The sequence below is a fragment of the Vipera berus genome (assembly GCF_964194415.1).
Source record: "Vipera berus genome assembly, chromosome: 2".
Taxonomy (NCBI): domain Eukaryota; kingdom Metazoa; phylum Chordata; class Lepidosauria; order Squamata; family Viperidae; genus Vipera; species Vipera berus.
The window spans coordinates 143,453,452-143,475,046 of NC_138203.1; the positions used below are offsets into that span (position 1 = coordinate 143,453,452).

Sequence of the window (21,595 nt, forward strand, 5' to 3'; positions counted from 1 at the left end):
TATGCTTGCTTGTCATTTAATACTCCAGCCAAAAGCAGGCAAAGCCTGGACAGCCCACGAGCCTTGCTTTGCAAACCAATCGTGCCGGCTCTCTAGAAAGCAATGACTCGGCCTCGCAGCTGGATCGCCGATCGGAGGCGCCAGCTCTGAACGCGTCAGCTGTTGCTATTCTACTGTACTTCGTCGGAACCAGGCCACATTTCTGGTGCCTGCGGTACTTGCGCCAAGGCTTGCAAGCTATAGTCTCGGTGCCCACGTGCCAGTCGAGTAAATTCTTATTTAGGAGCCACTTTCCTCCTCCCCTGACCCCCGTTTATCTAGATGGCTGCATAACCGTCCTAAGGAGAAACGCGTTCTCCTGGGTAAAATTCTTGCAATTCTATACAATGAAAATAACATTGGGAGCGCCAAGAATGATGTTTTTAAATGCTCGGACAATCGAGTAATATTTCCAGTGGTACGGAAGAGGAAGACCGTAAAAAGACTTTTTTAAAAAAAAAAAGCAGAAAAACGACTGAGCAGTTGCCGGACCTTCTGTGCTTGTAAAGCTAGTCGGGAGTCCGTGTCCTTTTCATGTTTTGCGACGGTTTTTCCAGCAGAGAATGAGGAAAACCCTCAAATACTCGAGAACAAGCAAGTCCTTCATAACTTTTTCCCGAAAAGATATTTGCAGGATTCCTTTTTTTATTTTTATATTTATTGAAAGCTAAAGGTTGCATATTCCATCTAGCCGAGGTTCCACACGTTTTAAAAGTTGAAGCTCTGCGGTCAGGAGCAAACAGTTCCGATACAGGCAGAGGAACATTAGATAACCGCAGTAGACGATCTGTGGTTTCTCCTCTATATTTCCTTGTGAGATTTTATACCCAGCTTTTCGTGCGGGATGGGATATCGAGGATTCCCAATGAAGGTTTTTAACCAGCATATATGTAAGAGAGGATCTGCGCATACAAGTACAGTATTTGTGTGTATCCCGGGAAGGGTGGCTACATATTCCTGGGCGCCTGGATGGCTATCGGAGGCTTGTTACGCAATGAGCTCCTGCGGGTCAGAATTTAATATCACCCTTTTATATTTCGGGCTGTTAAGATACCATTTCTGCAAACGTGGGTGTAATGAGGCAGCGAGGAAACGATGCTCATCCTAGGCTCCCTTCGAAGGACGTTCCAAGCTTCTTCGCTGCTGACACGCGGGGGGGGGGAGGGAACCCCTTGCTTTCTCGATGGCTCCTAGTGGCCTGCTTGAAGGGGAGGGCGTGGTAGGTCTCTCGGGACTACTGTTGGGTGGGGGGAGAGAGGGGGTAGACTAGATGGCCTTTTGATCTCGCCTCCCTTCATTGACTTCGTGTGACTCCCCAGCTCGGGAGGGAGGGGAAAGCCAAGGTGGGACCGACGCCACAGACTGGAGGAACTGCGAAGCAACCTCGGAGAGGGGGAATGGGAACATGAAGCAGAGGATGAGCGTTCAAGAGCGTGGAAGAGAAGCGCTTGGCTTCGCAGCGTAAAAGGTAAGCGGGCGAGTCGAGACGTGAGAGATGAAGGACGAGAAAGCCCAAGTAAAATCTGCGGAGGAAGCGTGCAGAAACTTCCCCCGCGAAAAGGGGAAAATTTTTTTGATGAGGACGAAGGTAAGCTGAAGAAAGTGACACCACCCCCACCCCACCCCCAAAGAAATTCCGACCGGGGACAAGACCAGAGAGGTCGTCGGCAGGAAGAGTGGGGTTCCACGCCGGGCTTCGCGCTCGGGGAGGCTGGAGGTGCCGAACGCTGCCCGTGGGACCACGGCGGGACAGCGTTCACGCCCGTGGGTGTGGGCATTGCGCTCGAACCGCACCCGAAGGAATTGAACAGCTGCTTCCCGGCTTCGGCTGCCCCCGGATGGGGAGGGGAAAACCTCGCCCAGGCGAGGCTTTAGCGACTGCGGAGGAGCGAAGGAGAGACGGGGCAGGTAGATGAAGAGGAGAAGAAAGGGATCGGCCGGCACACGGGTGAGAGGGGTGGGCGTCCCGCCGGCTGCTGCGACGGGGGGCGCGCTTCTGCGTGGACAGCCCCGCCAAAGAAAGGGAAGAGGAGTGCGCGGAGGGTGGGGTGGGTGGGTTTCTGTTAAGTGGGGCGTTCTGGGTTTTGGAAGGGAGGTCGACCTTGCGGGGTCTCGGGAGAGGCTTTCCAGCTTAATCTGCGGAAAGGGATTTGGGCACAAGGTGCCTGGAGGAAAGCTGCGACTGCTGGAGCCTCAAAGGAAGAAATCCGACAGGTAGGGTTCCTGCCTGGGTTCACTGTTGTATTCCCATCTCTTCTCTCTCTTGTTTTCTTCTGGCAGGTCGCTTGTGTCTTTAATAAGGTTGAACAGGCAGAAAAGCGACCAGTAAAATTGTCCTTCCATGTTGTACCGGCGGTACAATATTGGTATCTAATGAATTTCGGGCTGTTATCCAGAGTTCATTCAAGAAAAAAAAAGGTTTGGAAACCTTGACTCCGGAACAGATGGTGTCCCTACGATTAGATTAAGGGTCGTAGATTGGGGACAGCCTGCCTCCAAAAGCTAGACGCAGCAGGGTACAAAGAAGAACGTGTGTCTTCTTCCTTTTCTGCTTGTGAACATCTCAGGGGCATCTGGTTGGCCACTGTGAGAAGCAAAGTGCAGGACTAAGATGAGTCTTGGTGTGATCCAGATGGGCCCTTGGATTCTTAAGGTCTTGGGTTTTTTTTTCACCTTTTGAGAAGAGCTCTGTCATACTCCTTTTTTCTTCCTTAGAAATCTATATTCAGGCTAATCTATGCAGCAGAATCTAGGGTCTGAGTCGAACGAAAGAAGGGAGCTTCTGTTAGTAGCAAAAACAATGATTCAGTATTGCTTGTAGAAAGCTGTGTAGAAGCCATGATTTGACTTAAACTGGAGGGAATCCAATCCAGGAGGGTGAGGCTGGTCTTTTGTCTTAAGGGCCTTCTTTATTATTTGTTTTCATATTTATGAAAAGTTGCCATTGACAGCAAATGTTCTGAAAAGAAGCCTCCAAGATATTCACGTACAATTATATAACAGTCCCTCACTCTAATACTCCAAGAATAACCTGTAAGAGGATGACAGAATTGGGGGACGTTAATTTTTTTTTTTTTTTTGCTACATGTTTGTCCTCCTTCTGAAAGTTAAAGAAATGCCCATCTCTCCTTGTTTTATCCCCATAACATTGTTTGAAGTAGACTGGGATGAACTCCATCGACATAAATTCTTGGTCCAGTCAATCCCTTGTCCATTGCTCTGTACTACCTACCCTTATATACAATAACGCCCTTAAGTTGAATTAGCTTTTTTCTTGGTTTGCACAAAATAAACTAAACTAACCCAACGTACCATGTGAAAACATATAGAAGGCTAAAACTAATCCAGCTGAATGCGCTGTCCACATGTGGCAACCGGGCCTCTCAATTGTCCACATTGGATGTGAGCTCAGCCACTGACTCCAAACAACTTGCTTTCCGACTGGTTCTTAGATTTCCCTTTTGCAGGTTTTTCACCCCCATCCCTCCGTGGCAGGGACATGAGGGAGAGGGCATCATCCAACCACACTAGAGAACCAACCCAAGGCATCCAGGTGGAGTTCAGCATGGCCCCGAGGAACCCCCATGTGAATACTTGCCTTTTTGCTGCTTGCCTCTGCCTTTGGAGAGGGTAAGTAACATGACTGTTGGGAGCTGAGGTGCCTATCCTGGATCAGGTAGTAGCCTCAAGAGGATGCGGGTTTTGAAGTCACTTTGAAGAACTTGGGGATCAGGGCAGAAGTCTCAAAGAAGAGCGGTCTACTCTAAGCACATTTTTCCCACCTCCCCCTCTCTACAGAGCCAATGATAGGGTGAGAACAGCCTCTGCAGCTGTTTTATGCCCTTTTTTAACCTTCCCCCTCCCACTAAATATGAGCACAATTCCTAAGTGCCAGAACGATCCGGTTTTGGAGTTTAAATTGAGGGAAGCGGAAAGTAGGGCTCCCAGAATGTGATCTTAAAAATTATTCTCGGGATGAGCTGTATCCTCTGAGCATGCGACAGGTAGCCCTCTACACTCCAAGATGGTTAGAAAGAGACCGGGGGCGGGAATCGTGGGAGACAACTGATGCTGCTCTTACAGTTTTATTATGGGAATAGTTAAGAAACGTGATTGGTGGAGTCCTCCAACCTTCCCACCAAGCATCACTTGCTGGTATGGCAACAAGTGCCAATCACATCCCCATCAGAGATTGGACCCAGATCGGGTGAGGGTAGGTGAGTGTTTGGGAGAGTACTCTTATCCACCTGTCAGATTGCCAGGTGGGTTTCGTCCATGAGCCAAGGACGGTTCCTGTTGGTGCTGAATGTAGGGCAAGAGCTGTATGTCATGTTTCTCCATCTCGGGTATCAGCAAGTAGCCATCATTAAGGGCGATTTTCATGTTGGCTAAAACGGATGCTGTAACAGCCCTGTGTATAACAGCTGTGGGGCTAGTTCTGATGTACATGTCTGGCTTCTCCTGAAAAGCCAGAAATTAGAATGAAGCTAAAATGGGCAGCTCTCATTAGCAGTGTTCCAGTATTAAATTAGATATTTTTGTGAAACTTTCCAGTCGCTTTATGCTATTAATAGAACCTTCCTTGCTCTAATCCCCCTCCCCCCCGCCCCCAGGTACTGGAGTCAAACTGTTATAATCTCTGACAAGTCCAGTGACAGGTAGTCTTTGACTTATGACCCCAACCGGGACCAGAACTTCCATTGCAAAGTAAAGTGGTTGTTAAATGAGTCACACTCAATGTATGCCCCTTTTTTGCCATGGTCGTTAAGTGAAAGTGTCACTGTTATACAAAACAGGCAGTCATTAAGCCAATCCTGCTTCCCCCATTGACCTTGCTTGTTCGAAGTTGGTTGAGAAGGCTGCAGATGGTGATCATGTGACCCTGGGGTATCCCAACTATCATTCGTTGCCAGGGGCCCAAATTTTCATCGTGCGAATGCAGGAACACTGGTGACAGTAGTAAGCGCGAAGAGCTGTCGTGAGTCACTTTTCCAGTCCCATCATAACTTTCAACTGTCGCTAAATGGATGGTTGTAAGTTGAAGACTACCTGCCTTGTGCTGGTTCAACACATTTAGCTACAACTTTTCAGAGGGCCAAGCTGAGGATTGGAAAAGGTTCCTGCTTCCGGCCTTGGAATGCTTAACCCAGTGACCACACTAGACCGGAAGGATCACTGGCCCAATGTCCTGTTCCATAACTCAGGGTGCAAGTGCCGTTCTTTCCCTCCTACAGACCAAGGACTTCTGCCTCTGAGAGTAGAAGAGAAACCAGGATGTTCCCTGTTTTAAACCTTGCTGAAATTTGGAAATGGTGTGTGGCATGGGAATTTCTCCTTCTGTTTCCTTTCTTTCCAATCTCGAAAACAAGGCATTGCTTAAGATATTCTTTCCCAGCCTGTTAACCAGACAGACAGCAGATGAGAGGTGTATAGCCTAAGCCTTCCACATTTGGATGATGTCAATTTGGAAGGTCGAAGCTTTAAAGTTAGCAGGGAGAAAGAGGCGTAAGGCAACCCTGTCTGCATTAAGTCACCTGCTTGCCACTGTTGACTGACTAGGCAAGTGGCAAAGTGTAGCGGCGCATGAGAGGTCCTCTACTGGAGTGTTTCTTGTGAGTGGGCTTTCGAGAAAGAGGAATTTGGCTGATCCTTTTCCTGATTTTTCAGGCTGTACAACTATTCAAGGGTCACCCTTTGCCTTTTGGGGGCATGTCAAGGGTGCACTACAAAAAGTGGGTAGATCTGGGACAAGATTAACTCAGCTTTAATTTAAACATAGTGATAGACATAGTGATAGACAGGGCAAGAAGCAACGGATAAAAACTAACCAAAGAGAGAAGCAATTTAGAACTAAGGGGAAATTTCCTGACAGTTAAAACAATTAACCAGTGGAACAACCTGCCTCCAGAAGTTGTGAATTCTCCAACACTGGAAGTTTTTAAGAGGAGACTGAACAGCCATTTATCTGAAATGGTATAGGGTTTCCTGCCTGAGCGGTGGGTTGGACTAGATGACCTCCAAGGTCCCTTCCAACTTTATTCTTCTTCTTGTTGTTGTTGTTGTTATGTAACGTAAGTTAGTTCAGGAATCTTCCCCTCAAGACCTGCTATGCTACCTCATCAGGCTGGAGATTGTTCCTGTAGAAATGTGTGAAAAATATCAGGAATGTATACTAAGAATCTACAGAGAATCCTCGACTTGCAAACATACATTTAATGATGGTTTTAAGTTATCAGCAGGGGGTTGGACTAGATGACCTCCAAGGTCCCTTTATTATTATTGATCATTGCACAGTCAGCCAGATGTTCAGACTGGATTTGGCATTTTTGTCTACCTATTGAGTTGTTGTTGTTGTTGTTGTTATATTATTATTATTATTATTATTATTATTATTATTATTATTATTATTATTATTATTATTTATCTCCTTTTGCCCATAAAAAAGTAAAATTTGGGAAAACAAGGAAGGTTGGGGCTGGACTGTGTGCAACTTTGGGACCCAAGCTATGCCCTCAGTTGATGGCCTTTCCCCATCTCAGATGCTCAGAGGACACTCCCAACTTCAGAGAAGAAAGAGGTTCTTGCGGTCCTTTGGAGATTTACAGGCTCATTGCAGCTTCTGTAGGCTTTAATTAATGTATACAAGGACTGAAAGCTCCAAAGCACCCCTCCCCCCTTTTTGGGAAAAAAAATCCAATCCAGTGCATCGCACAGCCCTAACAGACAATTCTAGGAGTAGAAGTTTTCCATTCTGCAGAGCAGGAATAGAAGCCATCGTACCACTCCCATAATCTATCACGTGATCACAAAAGCCCCGGGGAACTTAGCTATGGTTTATGAGTAGCCACTAGATTATGATGAGCCAGTTATAGTAGAGTCCTCAGCTTGTTCACTCAGATGCATATTCCACTGGATTCAAACAGGTTTTATCCCCAAACTGTAGGAATGCAGTCTTCAAGTACAGGTCTGCTTCTTTAAGGGGTAAAGCTCATTGCTTAATGTAGTTTTCTTTCCAGGAATGCAACCTGCCTTTTCGAAGGCTGCAGCCATGCTTCTCTTGCACTACTGCTACAGATGAGAAACCCAGATGTGGCATGTTCTGTATCCCTATTCCTGTCCGGAGTGAAAAGTTGCTTTGTGGAAGGATGGTTTGGGCAAGGGAGAAGGACTGAGGCAGTGCTTGATCTTCAGGAGAATTCATCTGTAGGCGTTTAGGAGGAAAGCATTTGTAGTTTATGTGAGATACTATGTGTGATGGCAATCACAGGGCATGCAGGAACTGTTAAAGCTATACATCCATTGCTATGAGGATGTCCTGTCTCCATTGGGTGGTTGCTATGGTGGCCTCTTCTCATCAGGAAACCTGGCTCCACTCCCTTTTCCCACATTCATATGTCTGTGTCTCCCACTGCCTGGGCTACTCCTACTCTGTTCCCTCTGCTGCAGAGACACCCTGCTTTAGATCTGGGAGGGGCGCTGCCTTTCTGTCATGGGAACATCCTTTTACTCCCCCTCCCCTATTTTTGGGTGCCGAGCCTTGGGGGGATACTTTTGATCTCCAACCTTGCTTTTATCTAGTGCCAGAGGGGGCCCAGGCAGGGAATTTCCCCCTGCAAACTCCACCACCCAGGTGCAGCCCTCTCCCTTAGATGGTGGAGCCTGGCTGGATGGCCAGAAGGCTTTTGTACAACTCTGCACATATGTTTGACAAAATGCACTTAGCCCAGCTCTGTGTGGAGAGAGAAGCCTGTGTGGAGTTAAAAATTAAAAAATAAAATGCAGGAGATCTGATTTTTCATTGCCTGTCTCTCCCACACACTCTGTCCTTTTGCCTTCTGCCCCTATTTAAACCATCTAGAACAGGGGTGTCAAACCCACAACATTATGTGACGTGTCGCGATGTATCGCGACTTTTTCCCCCCATTGCCAGCAATGGGGTGGGTGCAGTTTCGGCATGAGGCATCCGGCCTGTGGGCCAGCAGTTTGACACCCCTGATCTAGAAGCTTTTGTAATGGAACCAGGGTTGCTGGCCAGCACATTTAGATCCTCTTCTCTGTCATGGGCAGAGAGAAGAGGAAAATATGTACAGTAAGAAAGGTGATTGGTAGAATCCTCCAACCTTCCCACCCAGCATCACTTGCCATCCTACCAACAAGTAGGATAGCAAATACCAATCCTAGTCCCATCAGGGATTGGACACAGCCAGGTGAATGTAGGTGAGTGTTTGGGAGAGTACATTTATCCACCTGTGACATCCATCAAGTGGATGTCAGATGCACAGCCAGTGACCCGTTGGCTAATTTTGAACACAGGTTTAGCACTTTTCTGAAAGAGAGCTAAATATGGGTCCATGGAGGAGGCAGAAGGGCATAGTATAAAGCAGAATGGTCACTGGTAATGAGCTACCTGCATCTTCATCTAGTGCCGCCAGTGCTTTTTTTGTAAAAGAAAAAGGTGCCGGAACTCACACATGTCATACAACCCGCCTTGCCTACCCTACAAGGTTCCATCCAAAAAAGGTGCCGGAACTCCATTCTGAGCGTTCTATGAGAAAAAAAGCCCTGAGTGCCGCAATGGAATTCCAGTGATGGCAGCTAATCCAGTTTTGTTCCTGTGGCTGGCCGCACCTGGAAGTAGATGAAGTTCAGCTGTGGTATTAGAGCAGAGCAGGCAAAATTGTGCCATTCCAAGCCTCAGGTAATTAAAATAGCAATAAGGACAGCCCTATGAAATCCTTTTGTTGGCAGAAGAATCAAAAAAACATTGTAATGTGGTAAACACAGTAACACGCAGCTAGCAGAACCCTGCTTTTTTTCTTCTCTTTCCTTTTTTTTTACACTGTAGATCACTTGAGAGCATTAGTCCTATTTTTTAAACAATGATCTGGAGCTGTTCTAAAAGAAAGCTAAACTCATATTTTTAAAAAAAAAAAACACAGGTCTTTCAAAAACATGCTAGAGCTTTACTTGCTAGGAGTGGAGTGCTGGTTAGATTTTTGAAAAGTGCTGGTCAAGCCGTACGTGAGTAATGAAGTACCTAGCCCAGGGGTAGGCAACCTTGGCTCTTTTATGACTCGTGGACTTCAACTCCCAGAATTCCTGAGCCAGCACGGCTCAGCTTAGAAACCTCTCCCTTTCCCCTCAGCATGGCTGGCTCAGGAATTCTGGGAGTTGAAGTCCACGAGTCATAAAAGAGCCAAGGTTTTGCCTATCCCGACCTAGATCAATGTTTGATCTCCTGGAATTCTGAGAAGTTCACCCATTTTAAAGTGGCCAAATTGTAGCATCAACAATTTGTAGAAAAACACAGAGGGTAGATGCCAGGTGTCTGATCTTTCCCACAAACTAACCCAAATGGCTACTGTACTAAGGGTAGGCTTTCAGCAAGTGGCTGATAGGACCTCGGCGGATCCCAACTTGTCCGCATCCACAATCGTGCTAGTGATGAATCAGGTTAGATGGTATCAGTGATCAAAATGGTTTCAGGAGAAGAACCCTTCCACTACTTTGAAACCAGATTCAGCTAAAGATGACTCCGAATCACCTTAGCTCGGTGCTGAGGATGAGGCAAAGGTAACCCTGGTCTATGGTATGAGGGAATGGCCTTGGGAGACAGGGGGATGAGAGGGTGCCTACGAAACAGACAAGGGGAGGGGAAGGAGCTACTGTTGCATAACAGGCAGAGAAAGGAACTGAGAAAGGAACTCCCCCTAATGTACCAGGCTGTTATCAGAGGCAGCTGGAGATTTATACTTTCAGATTTGTAAGATTCTGTTAATGTTGCCTTGCAATAAAGTCGAATTAGCTCATCTGGTTGTGTTTCCTGTCTGGTCTACCTGGGAAGCCTGACACCTTGGGAGGGCACGGGATAAAAAAAAAAGTGGTTACCAGGCATATTGATGCTACAATTAGGGTGTCAGCCTTCCCAGACAAACCAGATAAGAAATGCAACTGGATAAACTAAGTCTACTTAATTGTAAGGTTACATTAACAGACTCTTGCAAGTCTGAAAGTACAAACTTCCCACCTTCACTTTTAATGGCTTGATCCATCAGGGCAGGTCTCTCCTACGTTTCTTTCTCTGACCATTAAGCCACGGGGGGGGGGGGTTTCCTGCCTCTCTTGTCTGATTTTTTTCCAATGAGCGTCTTTTTCTCTCATTTGCCAGAGTGATCCACACATTCCATTAGGGAATGCACAAGTGAACCTATTCCATCTCTCTCTCTCTCTCTCCCTCTCCCTCCCCCCCCTCCCTCCCTCCCTCCCTCCCTCCCTCCCTCCCTCCCTCCCTCTCTCTCTCTCTCTCTCTCTCTCTCTCTCTCTCTCTCTCTCTCTCTCTCTCTCTCTCTCCCTCATTCCTAGGCCTAAGTCATTCTGGCTCTGAGATCAAGCAATCAAATGCTTCCTGATCATTTTCTCTTTCCTTCTTAACTCAAGATTTCCTTTTTCCTTTTCTCTCTTAGAATGCTGGGCCACAGTCCCTTGGGGCCCAAAGTGCTGGCAGAATCTGTTCTGAATTCTAACGCCATGTGCATGACCCTGCCCTGGCTGACCCGGCGCCAATTTGGACTCTGTGTACGCAGCCCAGAAGCGATGGCTTCAGCTTTACAAGGCATTCACCTCGCCCTCCACGAGTGCCAACACCAGTTGCAAGAGAGGCGCTGGAATTGTTCCGACCTGAGCAGCGGGAGCACTGTGCTTCTTAACAGTGCCATTCTGAAGAGAGGTGAGAAGAGGATTTAGTGGGAGAAAATGCCGGGCTTGGGACAACCCCTTCGTTGGGGTTGGTGGGCAATAAAATTGGGAGTTGGTTCGTCTCTCACTGCCCATGGTTCCCCTTCTATCCTCTCCTCTCCCCCTTTACTGATCTAGTGTCCACAGAAATGAAGTAACGTGGGATTACCGAAGAACAAGGAGGAATGTCAGCGAACCTGGGCGATTTGGCATGAATAGATCTATATTAAAAATGTAAATGTAAGCCTCCCGAAGGAAGATGCTGTGGATCTTTGTGTGTAGAAAAGGAAGCTGCAGCATTTTGTTTTCAGGCCTAGCTGGTCTTCATTTAGTTACTAAGCCTCATGGGTAAAGCCCTTTCCCCCCCCCATGGCTCCTTAAAGTCTTCAAATATAAGTTGCTTCATGATTTGTTTCATGAAGATTTGTTGTAGGTCATTAGAAATTTAAACGGGGAGAGAGCAAAGCTGGTGAGTGAAATTGACGTGGCTTATGAGCATCTGCATCTAGAACGTATTGTGAGAATAAGAATCAGAAATCTGTCCTCTTCATTTAAAAAAATACCTTTTGATTACCCCTCCTGGGTTATTTTTAAAAGGCTACAGTAGGTCTTAAAAGAGCTGTGGTAGTGCAGTGGTTAGAATAAAGTGCTGCAGGCTAAGTCACTGTTCATTCCAAGAGTTCGATTCTCACCGGCTCAAGGTAGACTTAGCCTTCCATTCTTCTGAGGTTGGTAAAATGAGGACCCAGATTGTTGGAGGCAATATGTTGATTCTGTAAACTGCTTAGAAAGGGCTGTAAAGCACTGTGACTAAAAGGTTACAATCAGGTGCCTTAGTGGGTTTAGGGCACCAATTTTGCTTCTGATTTTGTCCTCCTACCCCGCCCCCCCTGCAAAGTCTGGGACAGTTATGCTCTTGTAAACTGTTGATTTGTCAACACAGTTTAGCTATTCTCTGGAAGCTGAAAACGATATGGTCAGCTGAGCCTTCAGTTGCCACCTCTGATTTAAGTATTAATCTAGTTTGGATGTTGAAACCAAAAATAGAGTATTCCAGTTGTCCAGTGTCTGGGAAACACTGAGATAAAGGGCTCGTTTCTGGAGAACAGTAGGCAACTTTAATTGTACATCCTTCTTCCACAAACTGACTGAAGTCTGTGGGCTACAAGCCAAGGTTTCTTGAGGCCTGGGTAAGAATAATTAGAATTTAGGTCCATCACAGCTGAAAAACACCAGGTGGGAATGTTGATCTAATCCAGAAGTCCCCAACCTTTACTGCTAGGTAGCCCGGTTGGGCGGGGGGGGGGAGTGCAAAAGGGGACCAGCCCGCCACTTGTGAAGTTGAGCGCATGCACACTGGCCCGCTGCTTGTGCAACTTGAGCTGCACGTGCACATACACAGGCCAGCCAGTTGCGTGGCCCAGTTCTGAATAAGGCACAGCCCGGTAGTGGGCCACGGGCCAGGAGTTGGGGACTCCTGGTCTAAGCTGTCTGAAATCAATTCTTCCTTCATTGCACATTGTACGATATAGCCAACTATCTTCAGTTTGAGAGTAAAAATGGCTGCCCGAGGATGAGGAACAAGTAAAGGTGGTAGGGGTAGAGTGTAATTCCTGTAGGGCTGCTGTCAGCAAATAGCATCTTTGAGCTGCTCAGAATTGCTTTGAACTGGGAGACGGTGGCAAATAAATTTGATAATAATGATCTTTGCCCCATCACCTCAAACTGGCTTATTGATAAAGGTAAAAGTAAAGGTTCCCCCGCACATGCGTGCTAGTCGTTTCCAACTCTAGGGGCTGGTGTTCATCTCTGTTTCAAAGCCGAAGAGCCAGCGCTTGTCCGAGGACGTCTCCGTGGTCATGTGGCCGGCATGACTAGACGCCAAAGGCACACGGAACACTGTTACTTTCCCACCGTCCCTATTTTTCTACTTGCATTTTGACGTGCTTTCGAACTGCTAGGTTGGCAGAAGCTGGGACGAGTAACAGGCACTCACTCTGTTACGCGGCACTCGGGATTCGACCCGCCAAACTGCTGACCTTCTGATCGACAAGCTCAGCATCCTAACCTACTGAGCCACTGCGTCCCCTGGTTTATTGATCACTCCCACCAAATAGGAGCAGCAGCAGCCACCAGCTGCTCCTTTTCTTTGCATCAGTAAGAATCCTGCAGCTAAGCCTGGGCTGCTTTGGTTGGCTCACTCTCATCAGCTCCTTCCTCTGTTCCCGTATCTGTGCTGCGGAGGAAGGACCCTTCGCTGTGAACTCCAACTCCTAGCATCCCTCACCATTAGCTGGGAAGAATGCTGGGAGTTGACATTTAGCAACCTTAGGAGGACCGCCATCCTTTTAAGGAATGGACAAACCTGACAATAACTGCTTGGGCACAGTCTTCAGAAAAGGGATAATCTGTAGAAGGTTCTTGACCACAAGTAGAGTTGGGAAAAGGCAGTCTTGATGATGGATTCCTGACTTGGAAGGGTATGAGCAAGAGGAATCCTGCCAAAAGCAGCAGCAGCAGCAGCAGCAACAGCAACTCATTGCTTTTGCCTCTTTCCCCCCCTAGCCGGACCAACAACTGGGAACAGTGAAGAGCAGTGATTCTGATGCCTCTCCACATCCGTGTTCTGTGGGTGGCATGGCTGCACGCATTGTCTCCCAGGTGGAGGGAGCAGCTGAGAGCATCTTGCTAAGCCTGCCTGGTCACGGCTGCCCTTCTTTTCGCCCCTGCCTTTCTTCCCAGGTGCTGCCTCACCCAGGCCTCTTGCCTTGGCTGTGTTAAGAGTGGCCAACACCTGACTCCAGAGGCAAATTGGCAAGCAGCTCTTTTCTTTTGTCCTTTGCATCTCTTTTATTAATTGAGCTTTGAAGGAGCCGGTTCTAAATTTAAACCCGAGTTCAAAGCAAGGCCTCTGGGCAGGCAAGAGCTGGAGCAAGCTCCAAACCAAGCACCTGGGCTGAGCCGCTGCTTGATGTGTCAGCTGCTGCTTGATGTGTCATGAGTTTGGTGGGGCTCATCTGCGTTCACAGGAATAGGAGAAGCATCAGGAGACTAATGAAGAATGGATTAAGGAGGAAATGCCTAATAGGTGCCAGGGACTAGAGGCATCGTGTTCATAGATATCATGGCTAATTATAAAGCAAGTCTGTATCAATTTATAAACAACAGTCAAGAATTAAAATACCAGCTCTAGGCATGTGTGATGCTTAGCAGTCCTAATGAGTTCAATGGAACATGAGTAGGAATACTCATGTTTTTCAACCTGATGTTCTCCAGACGTGTTGACTTGCAGCGCATTAACTCCCAACCTGCCCGACAGTTGCGTCTGTGTGATTTTTCAAAATGTTGAGGTCCAACATATCTGGAGGCACCAGCTTACAGAAGGCTGTAGGCAAGGGCATATTTAGGCTATGGAGTAATTTAGGAGTAATTGTTTTTCCGAAGGGAATCCTGGAATTAGTGCATTAGTGAGGCAGGAAGATCCAGAAGTTCTTTAGGGAAGCAAGCTGTAACAACTCATTCATACTGTGAAAATAAATTATTTTAGAGTAGATTTTCAAAGGCCACCCACAGCTTTATTTCAGATTATTATTATTATTATTATTATTATTATTATTATTATTATTATTATTATTATTATTATTATTATTATTATTATTATTATTATTATTATTATCTATTTTATATGCACAAACATTTAATTTGATGAAAGGATGAGAATCCAGCTTTCTTAAATCCCCAAATCAGGATTATCTCAGGTCTGGATTTAGGAATGAGAATGATGTAAAGTGGACAGAGTACTGTAGTCTTAAGTTAAAAAAAGAACTGAAGGAGTTGTGGGATTAAGGGAGACTTTGACCTACTCTAAACGCCCAAGAGTCAACATCACCTTGAACCCATGTATAGCAGTGTTCCAATATCTCAGGGGCTGCCACAAAGAAGAGGGAGTCAAGCTGTTCTCCAAAGCACCTGAAAGCAGGACAAGAAGCAATGGATGGAAACTAGTCAAGGAGAGAAGCAACCTAGAACTAAGGAGAAACTTCCTGACAGTTAGAACAATTAACCAGTGGAACAACCTGCCTCCAGAAGTGATGAATGCTCCAACACTGGAAGTTTTTAAGAAGAGACTGGACAGCCATTTGCCTGAAATGGTATAAGGTTTCCTGCCTGAGCAGGGGGTTGGACTAGATGACCTCCAAGGTCCCTTCCAACTTATTATTACTACTACTACTACTACTACTACTACTATTATTATTATTATTATTATTATTATTATTATTATTATTATTATTATTATTATTATTATTATTATTATGTAAAGTCTTCTTGGCTTGAGCCTTTAGCAAATTTATACTCTTCACTGTGTTTGCTTCCTAGGCTTCCGGGAAAGCGCATTTGTCTTCTCCTTGCTAGCAGCTGGTGTGACCCATGCAGTGGCAACTGCCTGCAGTCTTGGGGAACTACAAAGTTGTGGCTGTGCCAGACAAGGCACAGAGAACCAGAAACTGAAACTCACCCAGCTGCAGTCTCTAAGCCGGGGCAAAAGCCTGCCCCCTATGCCATCCTCGTTGTGGGGGCAACCCAGCCCTCAGGACACCTGGGAATGGGGTGGCTGCAGTGCAGATTTTGCGTATGCCCAGAGATTTGCCCGGCATTTTTTAGACCCACGAAGAAAACCCCGTGATGCTCATGCCCGGATGCAGCTACACAGTCATCGCGTGGGCAGAAAGGTAAGGTATGAAACCCTTGGGCAGGGTTTTGGAGGATGGAAGGATGAAAGTCTATCCGTGGCATAATGAAAGAGTAATCATGGAGATAATCTTATTGCTACGATTCTGCCACAGTTGCATTACTTGGTGTTCGTAGCAGTTAATCTATATCTGTTATCTGGTACAGTGTTTGAAATTCTCAGGATTCATGTTTTTTTAATGTTTATTGCTAATGTGTAGCTGTCACGGCCATGGAGATGAGTTTGAGAACATAAAGTTATAATAGTAAATGTGGCTCGACTAAATTCAGATTCTTTTCCCAAACCATGTGTTGAGATAACTGCGGTGTGCAAGAGAAATACATTCAAACCATCTACTCTCAGAGGGAAGATGCCTGCTGTGTTTCTGCATGATTTATCATTCTCATTATGCTTGCTTCCATTCAATAAATCTACTGCATTTCTACATTAGATTTAGCAGAACTATTTATGTTATTTATTCCCAGTATAGGGAGGCATTAGGATTTTCTTCTTTTGCATGAACCTCTGATGGAGCTTGCTTCTGTTAATCGGATAGTATGCTTGGAATAGCTGATCCAACAGAAATACAATTGCTGAGCTCCTCTAAATGAAAGTTTCTCATATGAGAGAGTGAACTGTGCTTACATTGATGCAGATGACAATTCTCTTGGTAATAAGAAATTTGGGAGCAAGTTTATGTTGTTGTTGTGTTGTTGTTAGCTGCGAAGTTGTGTCCGACCCATCTCAACCCCATGGACAACGTTCCTCCAGGCCTTCCTGTCCTCTACCATCTTCTGGAGTCCATTTAAGCTCACGCCTACTGCTTCAGTGACTCCATCCAGCCACCTCATTCTCTGTCGTCCCCTTCTTCTCTTGCCCTCAATCTTTCCCAGCATTAGGCTCTTCTCCAGTGAGTCCTTCCTTCTCATTAGGTGGCCAAAGTATTTGAGTTTCAACTTCAGGATCTGGCCTTCTAAAGAGCAGTCAGAGTTGATCTCCTCTAGGACTGACCGGTTTGATCGCCTTGCAGTCCAAGGGACTCGCAGGAGTCTTCTCCAGCACCATAGTTCAAAGGCTTCAATTCTTTGGCGCTCAGCCTTTCTTATGGTCCAACTTTCACTGCCATACATTGCAACTGGGAAGACCATAGCCTTGACTATACGCACTTTTGTTGACAAGCTAGTTTATAGACCTGCTTAAAAAGTTGTCTGAATACATCATCATCCAAAATTGAAGCATTCTGCACAATTCAAGCAAGAAAACTGGAAAATTAGTTATTTTCTAAAAACATAAATGTGAGTTTATTTTGACTCCTATCTGAGAATATGTTCTATTGTAGAACACTTTCCACATTTATCCTGACGTCTTATACAGATGCTTTATACGTATTGAGGCTATAATGGATAGAACTTGGCACAGCAATAAAATAGGTTTCAGAACGAATGAAACTGAAATACATCGTTGCCCATCAGTTTGGAGGCTATGTATCAGACAGGCCTCTGAGAGGGGGGAGTGATGCCGCCCTCCAGCCATTGTTTCCCTGTAAGTAGTCCTTGGAATTACGCTGTAGAAGAAATATTAGATCTCCAAAATCAACTGCTTTGGATAGACCTGTTCTCTATTAAGTTATCTAGTACCTTTACAAGTCACCCAGTAAGTGGCCATCGCTATGTCTTGTGGCAAAGAATTACGCAGGTTCATTATTCACTATGTGAAGGCATGTTTTCTGAGATCTATTTTAAATCTTCTCATCCACTTTACAGGATGGCATTTGTAGCATTTTGAGACAAGGTGAAGAACTTTTCATTATGCCATGGGTGTTTTTATTCATCTATTATATCCCTCTCTTTTTTTCCAAGCTAAAGAGTTTGGAAGAGTAGTTTTTGTCCTCATAGGGGATGTTTGAATTTATGTCCTCCTCTTAACATATTTTTTCCAGCTCTGTTAGATATTTTTCCCCAAATGTGGCAACAAAAGTCTATCCACCTCTCACGCCAGATGTGTATATACTGTACATTTATATAGGGTTATGATAGGGTTAGCTTTTTTATTCTGTATCTTTTCTAATCCTCTCTAGCGTGAAATCTGTCTTTTCTATACTGAATAGTCAACACTTTCACTGAGCTACCCAGTACAATCCCAAGATCATTTTCCTGGTTGGTTAAAGACGGCTCAAAGCCCACCAGCGTAAATGTGAAATTAGAGGGTTTTGTTCCAACATGTATCACTTAACACTCACTTAAATTGAATTCCATTTGCTGTTTGGCTAACCATTCACCCAGCTTGAAGAGATCCTTCTGGTGCTCATCACAATTCCGCCTAGTTTTTAACCTCTTAGAATATGTCAGTGTCATCCATAAACTCAGCCAGCTCATTGCCTAGTTCTCAAGATTGTTTATGAATATCCTCGTGGGATTCCACTTCTTTCCTCTTTGAGAAAATTGTCCATTTAATCCTATTGTGGGGATTTTAAAAAAAAACCCAGTTAGTTTTTAAAAGACACTTCCTCTTATCCATTGATGCTAAGTTTACTCAAAAAGCTTTGGAAAGGAAATTTCTCAAAGGTTTTTTTAAAAAATAAAATAAAATCCAGGTATATTGTGTTGACAGAGTCAGCTGTATCCACATGCCTCTGGTTGGTACTCTCAAAAACCTCTAAAAGGTTAGAGAGGCCAGTGGCATACATGTCTACATGAAAGCTATATATCGCAAGTACATGTAGTCCTCAGCTTACAGCAGTTCATATAGTGACTGTTCAAAGTTACTACAGCACTGAAAACAGTGACTTACTATCGTTTTTCACATTTACAACTGTTGTAGCAGCCCCATGGTCACATGACCCAAATTCGGATGCTTGGCCACTGGCTCATATTTGTGATGCTTGCCGTGTCATGTGATCACCTTTTGCAACCTTCTAACAGGCAAAGTCAATTGGGAAGCCAGATTGACTTAACAACCTGAATAACTTAACTGCAGTTATTCACTTAACAGCTGTGGCAAGGAAAATCATAAAATGGGGCAAAACTCACTTAACAAATGTCTCACTTAGCAACATAAATTTTGGGCTCTATTATGGTTGTGAACTCTCAGTACTCTCCAACATACCTTGAGATATGATCAGACATTAAGAATCATAGCCTAGTAGGTGTGTTGCACATGAATAGGTTACGTTATGGTATATAGCAGGGGTAGACAACCTTGGCTCTTTTATGACTCGTGGACTTCAACTCCCAGAATTCCTGAGCCAGCCATGCTGAGGGGAAAGGGAGAGGTTTCCAAGGTGAGCCATGCTGGCTCAGGAATTCTGGGAGTTGAAGTCCATGAGTCATAAAAGAGCCAAGTTTGCCCACCCCTGGTATGCACTCAAAAATAAACCAAGAATTCTTTCTTTTCCCCTTCTTTTCTGCACTCTTCCCTTCCCCTTTCCCTCCCCTATTTTCCCTACTATTTGTTTTTTGTATTTTTTCCCTCTTTTATACTATAAACCAATAAAAAAGAGTAAAACAAAAACAAAAAAACAAGAATTTTAAGTGCCAAAATGCACTCAAAATTTGGATTCTGTTTATCCGCAGATGGCTTATCCATGAATACACTGTTTGCTGTGATACTTTTAAAAAATACTCATATACCAACATATACTCACGGATAAGCCCATCCATGGATAAACTCTCATTTTTTTAAAACTAAAATATCATGAAAAATAGATATTGTAATCTATGGATTAATTTAATTTTAATTTAATATTTGCATTTGTATACCGCCCTTTCCCTGAGGACTCAGGGCGGTTTACAGGGAATTAAAAATCAAAACATACAAAAGTTAAAACCAATTAAAAAGCATTAAATTCACCCTGTACATTAAAACCCCAGTTAAAATTTTCTCCTCAGCCTGGGCCCGAGAGCTCAAAGAGCCAGGTCTTCAGGCCCCGGCGGAATGATCGGAGGTCGGGAGCAGTCCTCAACTCTACCGGCAGCTGGTTCCAGAGGGCAGGCGCTCCCACTGAGAAGGTCCTATCCCTGGGTGTCACCCGCCGGCAATCTCTCACCGGCGGAACCCTGAGCAGACCCTCCCTGTGAGAGCGCACTGGGCGAAGGGCGTTTGATGCCGGCAGCAGGTGTTCCCTCAAATAACCCGGACCCAGGCCATGTAGGGCTTTATAGGTGATAACCAGCACCTTGAATTTCACCCGGAGGGCAACCGGAAGCCAATGCAGCTCGCGGAGTAGAGGTGTTACATGGGAGTATCGGGAAACCCCCATTACAACTCGCGCGGCCGCATTCTGCACCAGTTGAAGCCTCCGAGTGGTCTTCAAGGGCAGCCCCATGTAGAGAGCGTTACAGTAGTCCAAACGGGAGGTCACAAGCGCATGAGTGACTGTGCGTAGGGCGTCTCGGTCCAGATAGGGACGCAACTGGCGCACCAGGCGAACCTGTGCAAAAGCCCCCCTGGTCACGGCTCCTATGTGATCTTCAAAATTGAGCCGTGAATCCAGGAGGACGCCCAAGTTGCGAGCCCTATCAACGGGGGGTAACACCTCACCCCCCATCGTTAAAGGTGGAATAACTTGGTTAACCCGAGACGCCGATATGCACAGCCACTCAGTCTTGGCGGGATTGAGACGAAGCCTGTTTCTCCCCTTCCAGACCTGAACCGCCTCCAGGCACCGGGACATCACGGAGAGGGCATCACTGGGTTGGTTCGGGGTGGAAAGAAAAAGTTGGGTATCATCAGCGTACTGGTGATACCCCACCCCAAAACCACGAATGATCTCGCCCAGCGGCTTCATGTAGATGTTGAACAGGAGGGGCGAGAGAACCGACCCCTGAGGGACTCCACAAATGAGAGACCTCGGGGCGGATCTCTGCCCTCCTGTCAACACCGACTGCGAGCGGCCCTGGAGGTAGGAGGAGAACCACCGTAGGACGGTGCCTCCCACTCCCAACCCCCTGAGACGCCGCAGCAGGATACCATGGTCGATGGTATCGAAGGCCGCTGAGAGATCTAATAGGACCAGGACAGAGGAGCAACCCCTGTCCCTAGCCCTCCAGAGATCATTCACCTTGGGATTACCCAAGGATAATCCAATTGTGGAAATTAAAACATGCCAACATTTTGAGCATTACCTTATGTATGAGTGGCTCATTCTTGGTTAAAAATTTGAAAGTCGGTTTACTCGTGGATGTGAGTATATGTCAGTATATACAGCATTTTGGTATTAGAAGCTCAACTAGAAAGGTGGGGGAACTCTGGGAGATTCCAGACTAAACAAAGACTGGCTTGCTCCATAGACTAAAGACAGTTGAGTTAACACTTCCAACTTTTTTGGCTGATGCTTTCTTATGTAGTGCATGGCTTAATGATGGATTGGCTTGATAAAAGAAGTTTATCAAATATAAGCTGGCTTTGGATTCTCTGAAAAACTTAGATACAGTTCAGTCAGCGCCCCTCAACCCTTTCCATAGGTACTGCGCATTTCAACTCAATTGGTGGGATCAAAAGAAGCAAGGGATTTCAACCTTTTTCTACAGCTAACCTTCCCTTCTGATTTCTCTTGGCAGGTGGTGTCAGAGCTGAGCAAGCGCAGATGTAAATGTCACGGCCCCTCTGGGAGCTGTCAGTTTCGGACATGTTGGTTAGCAGCCCCGGATTTCCGCCACGTGGGTTCCATCTTACGGGACCGAATGGACTATGCCACACTCTCGCGGCTGGACAACAGAAACTCGGGAGCCTTCTGGCCACGACTCCCCGGCTCCCATCTGGCCAAGCACCTCATCTTCTACGAACCCTCTCCTGATTTCTGTGAGCCAGATCCGAGCCTAGGTTCCTCAGGCACCCACGGTCGCCCCTGTGTCAAGAGCAGCCCACGGCCAGATGGCTGTAGCAGCCTGTGCTGTGGCCGTGGCCACAACATGCTGCAGGAGGTGCGAGCTCAGCGTTGCCAATGCCGTTTCCATTGGTGCTGCCATGTGCAGTGTGAGGAGTGTCCTTCCACAGAATGGGTTAGTGTCTGCAAATGAATAGGGAAGGCCTAACCCTTTACTCCGTGCTCCAGCCAGCCGTGTGACAAGTGCCAGCTGCAGCATCAGCCATAAT

At 46.0% G+C, this 21,595-nt stretch overlaps 1 protein-coding gene across 1 annotated transcript; it reads left to right on the forward strand.

The window, feature by feature from the left end:
* Positions 1-3,517: 3,517 nt before the first annotated feature.
* On the forward strand, positions 3,518-21,519 carry WNT10B (Wnt family member 10B; the record flags this gene model as incomplete). Its single annotated transcript, XM_081321852.1, has 4 exons — positions 3,518-3,669; positions 10,503-10,765; positions 15,151-15,503; positions 21,061-21,519. The coding sequence occupies exons 1-4, from the start codon at positions 3,539-3,541 to the stop codon at positions 21,517-21,519; spliced, it is 1,206 nt and encodes a 401-aa protein (XP_081177978.1). The 5' UTR covers positions 3,518-3,538.
* Between the last annotated feature and the right edge of the window lie 76 nt (positions 21,520-21,595).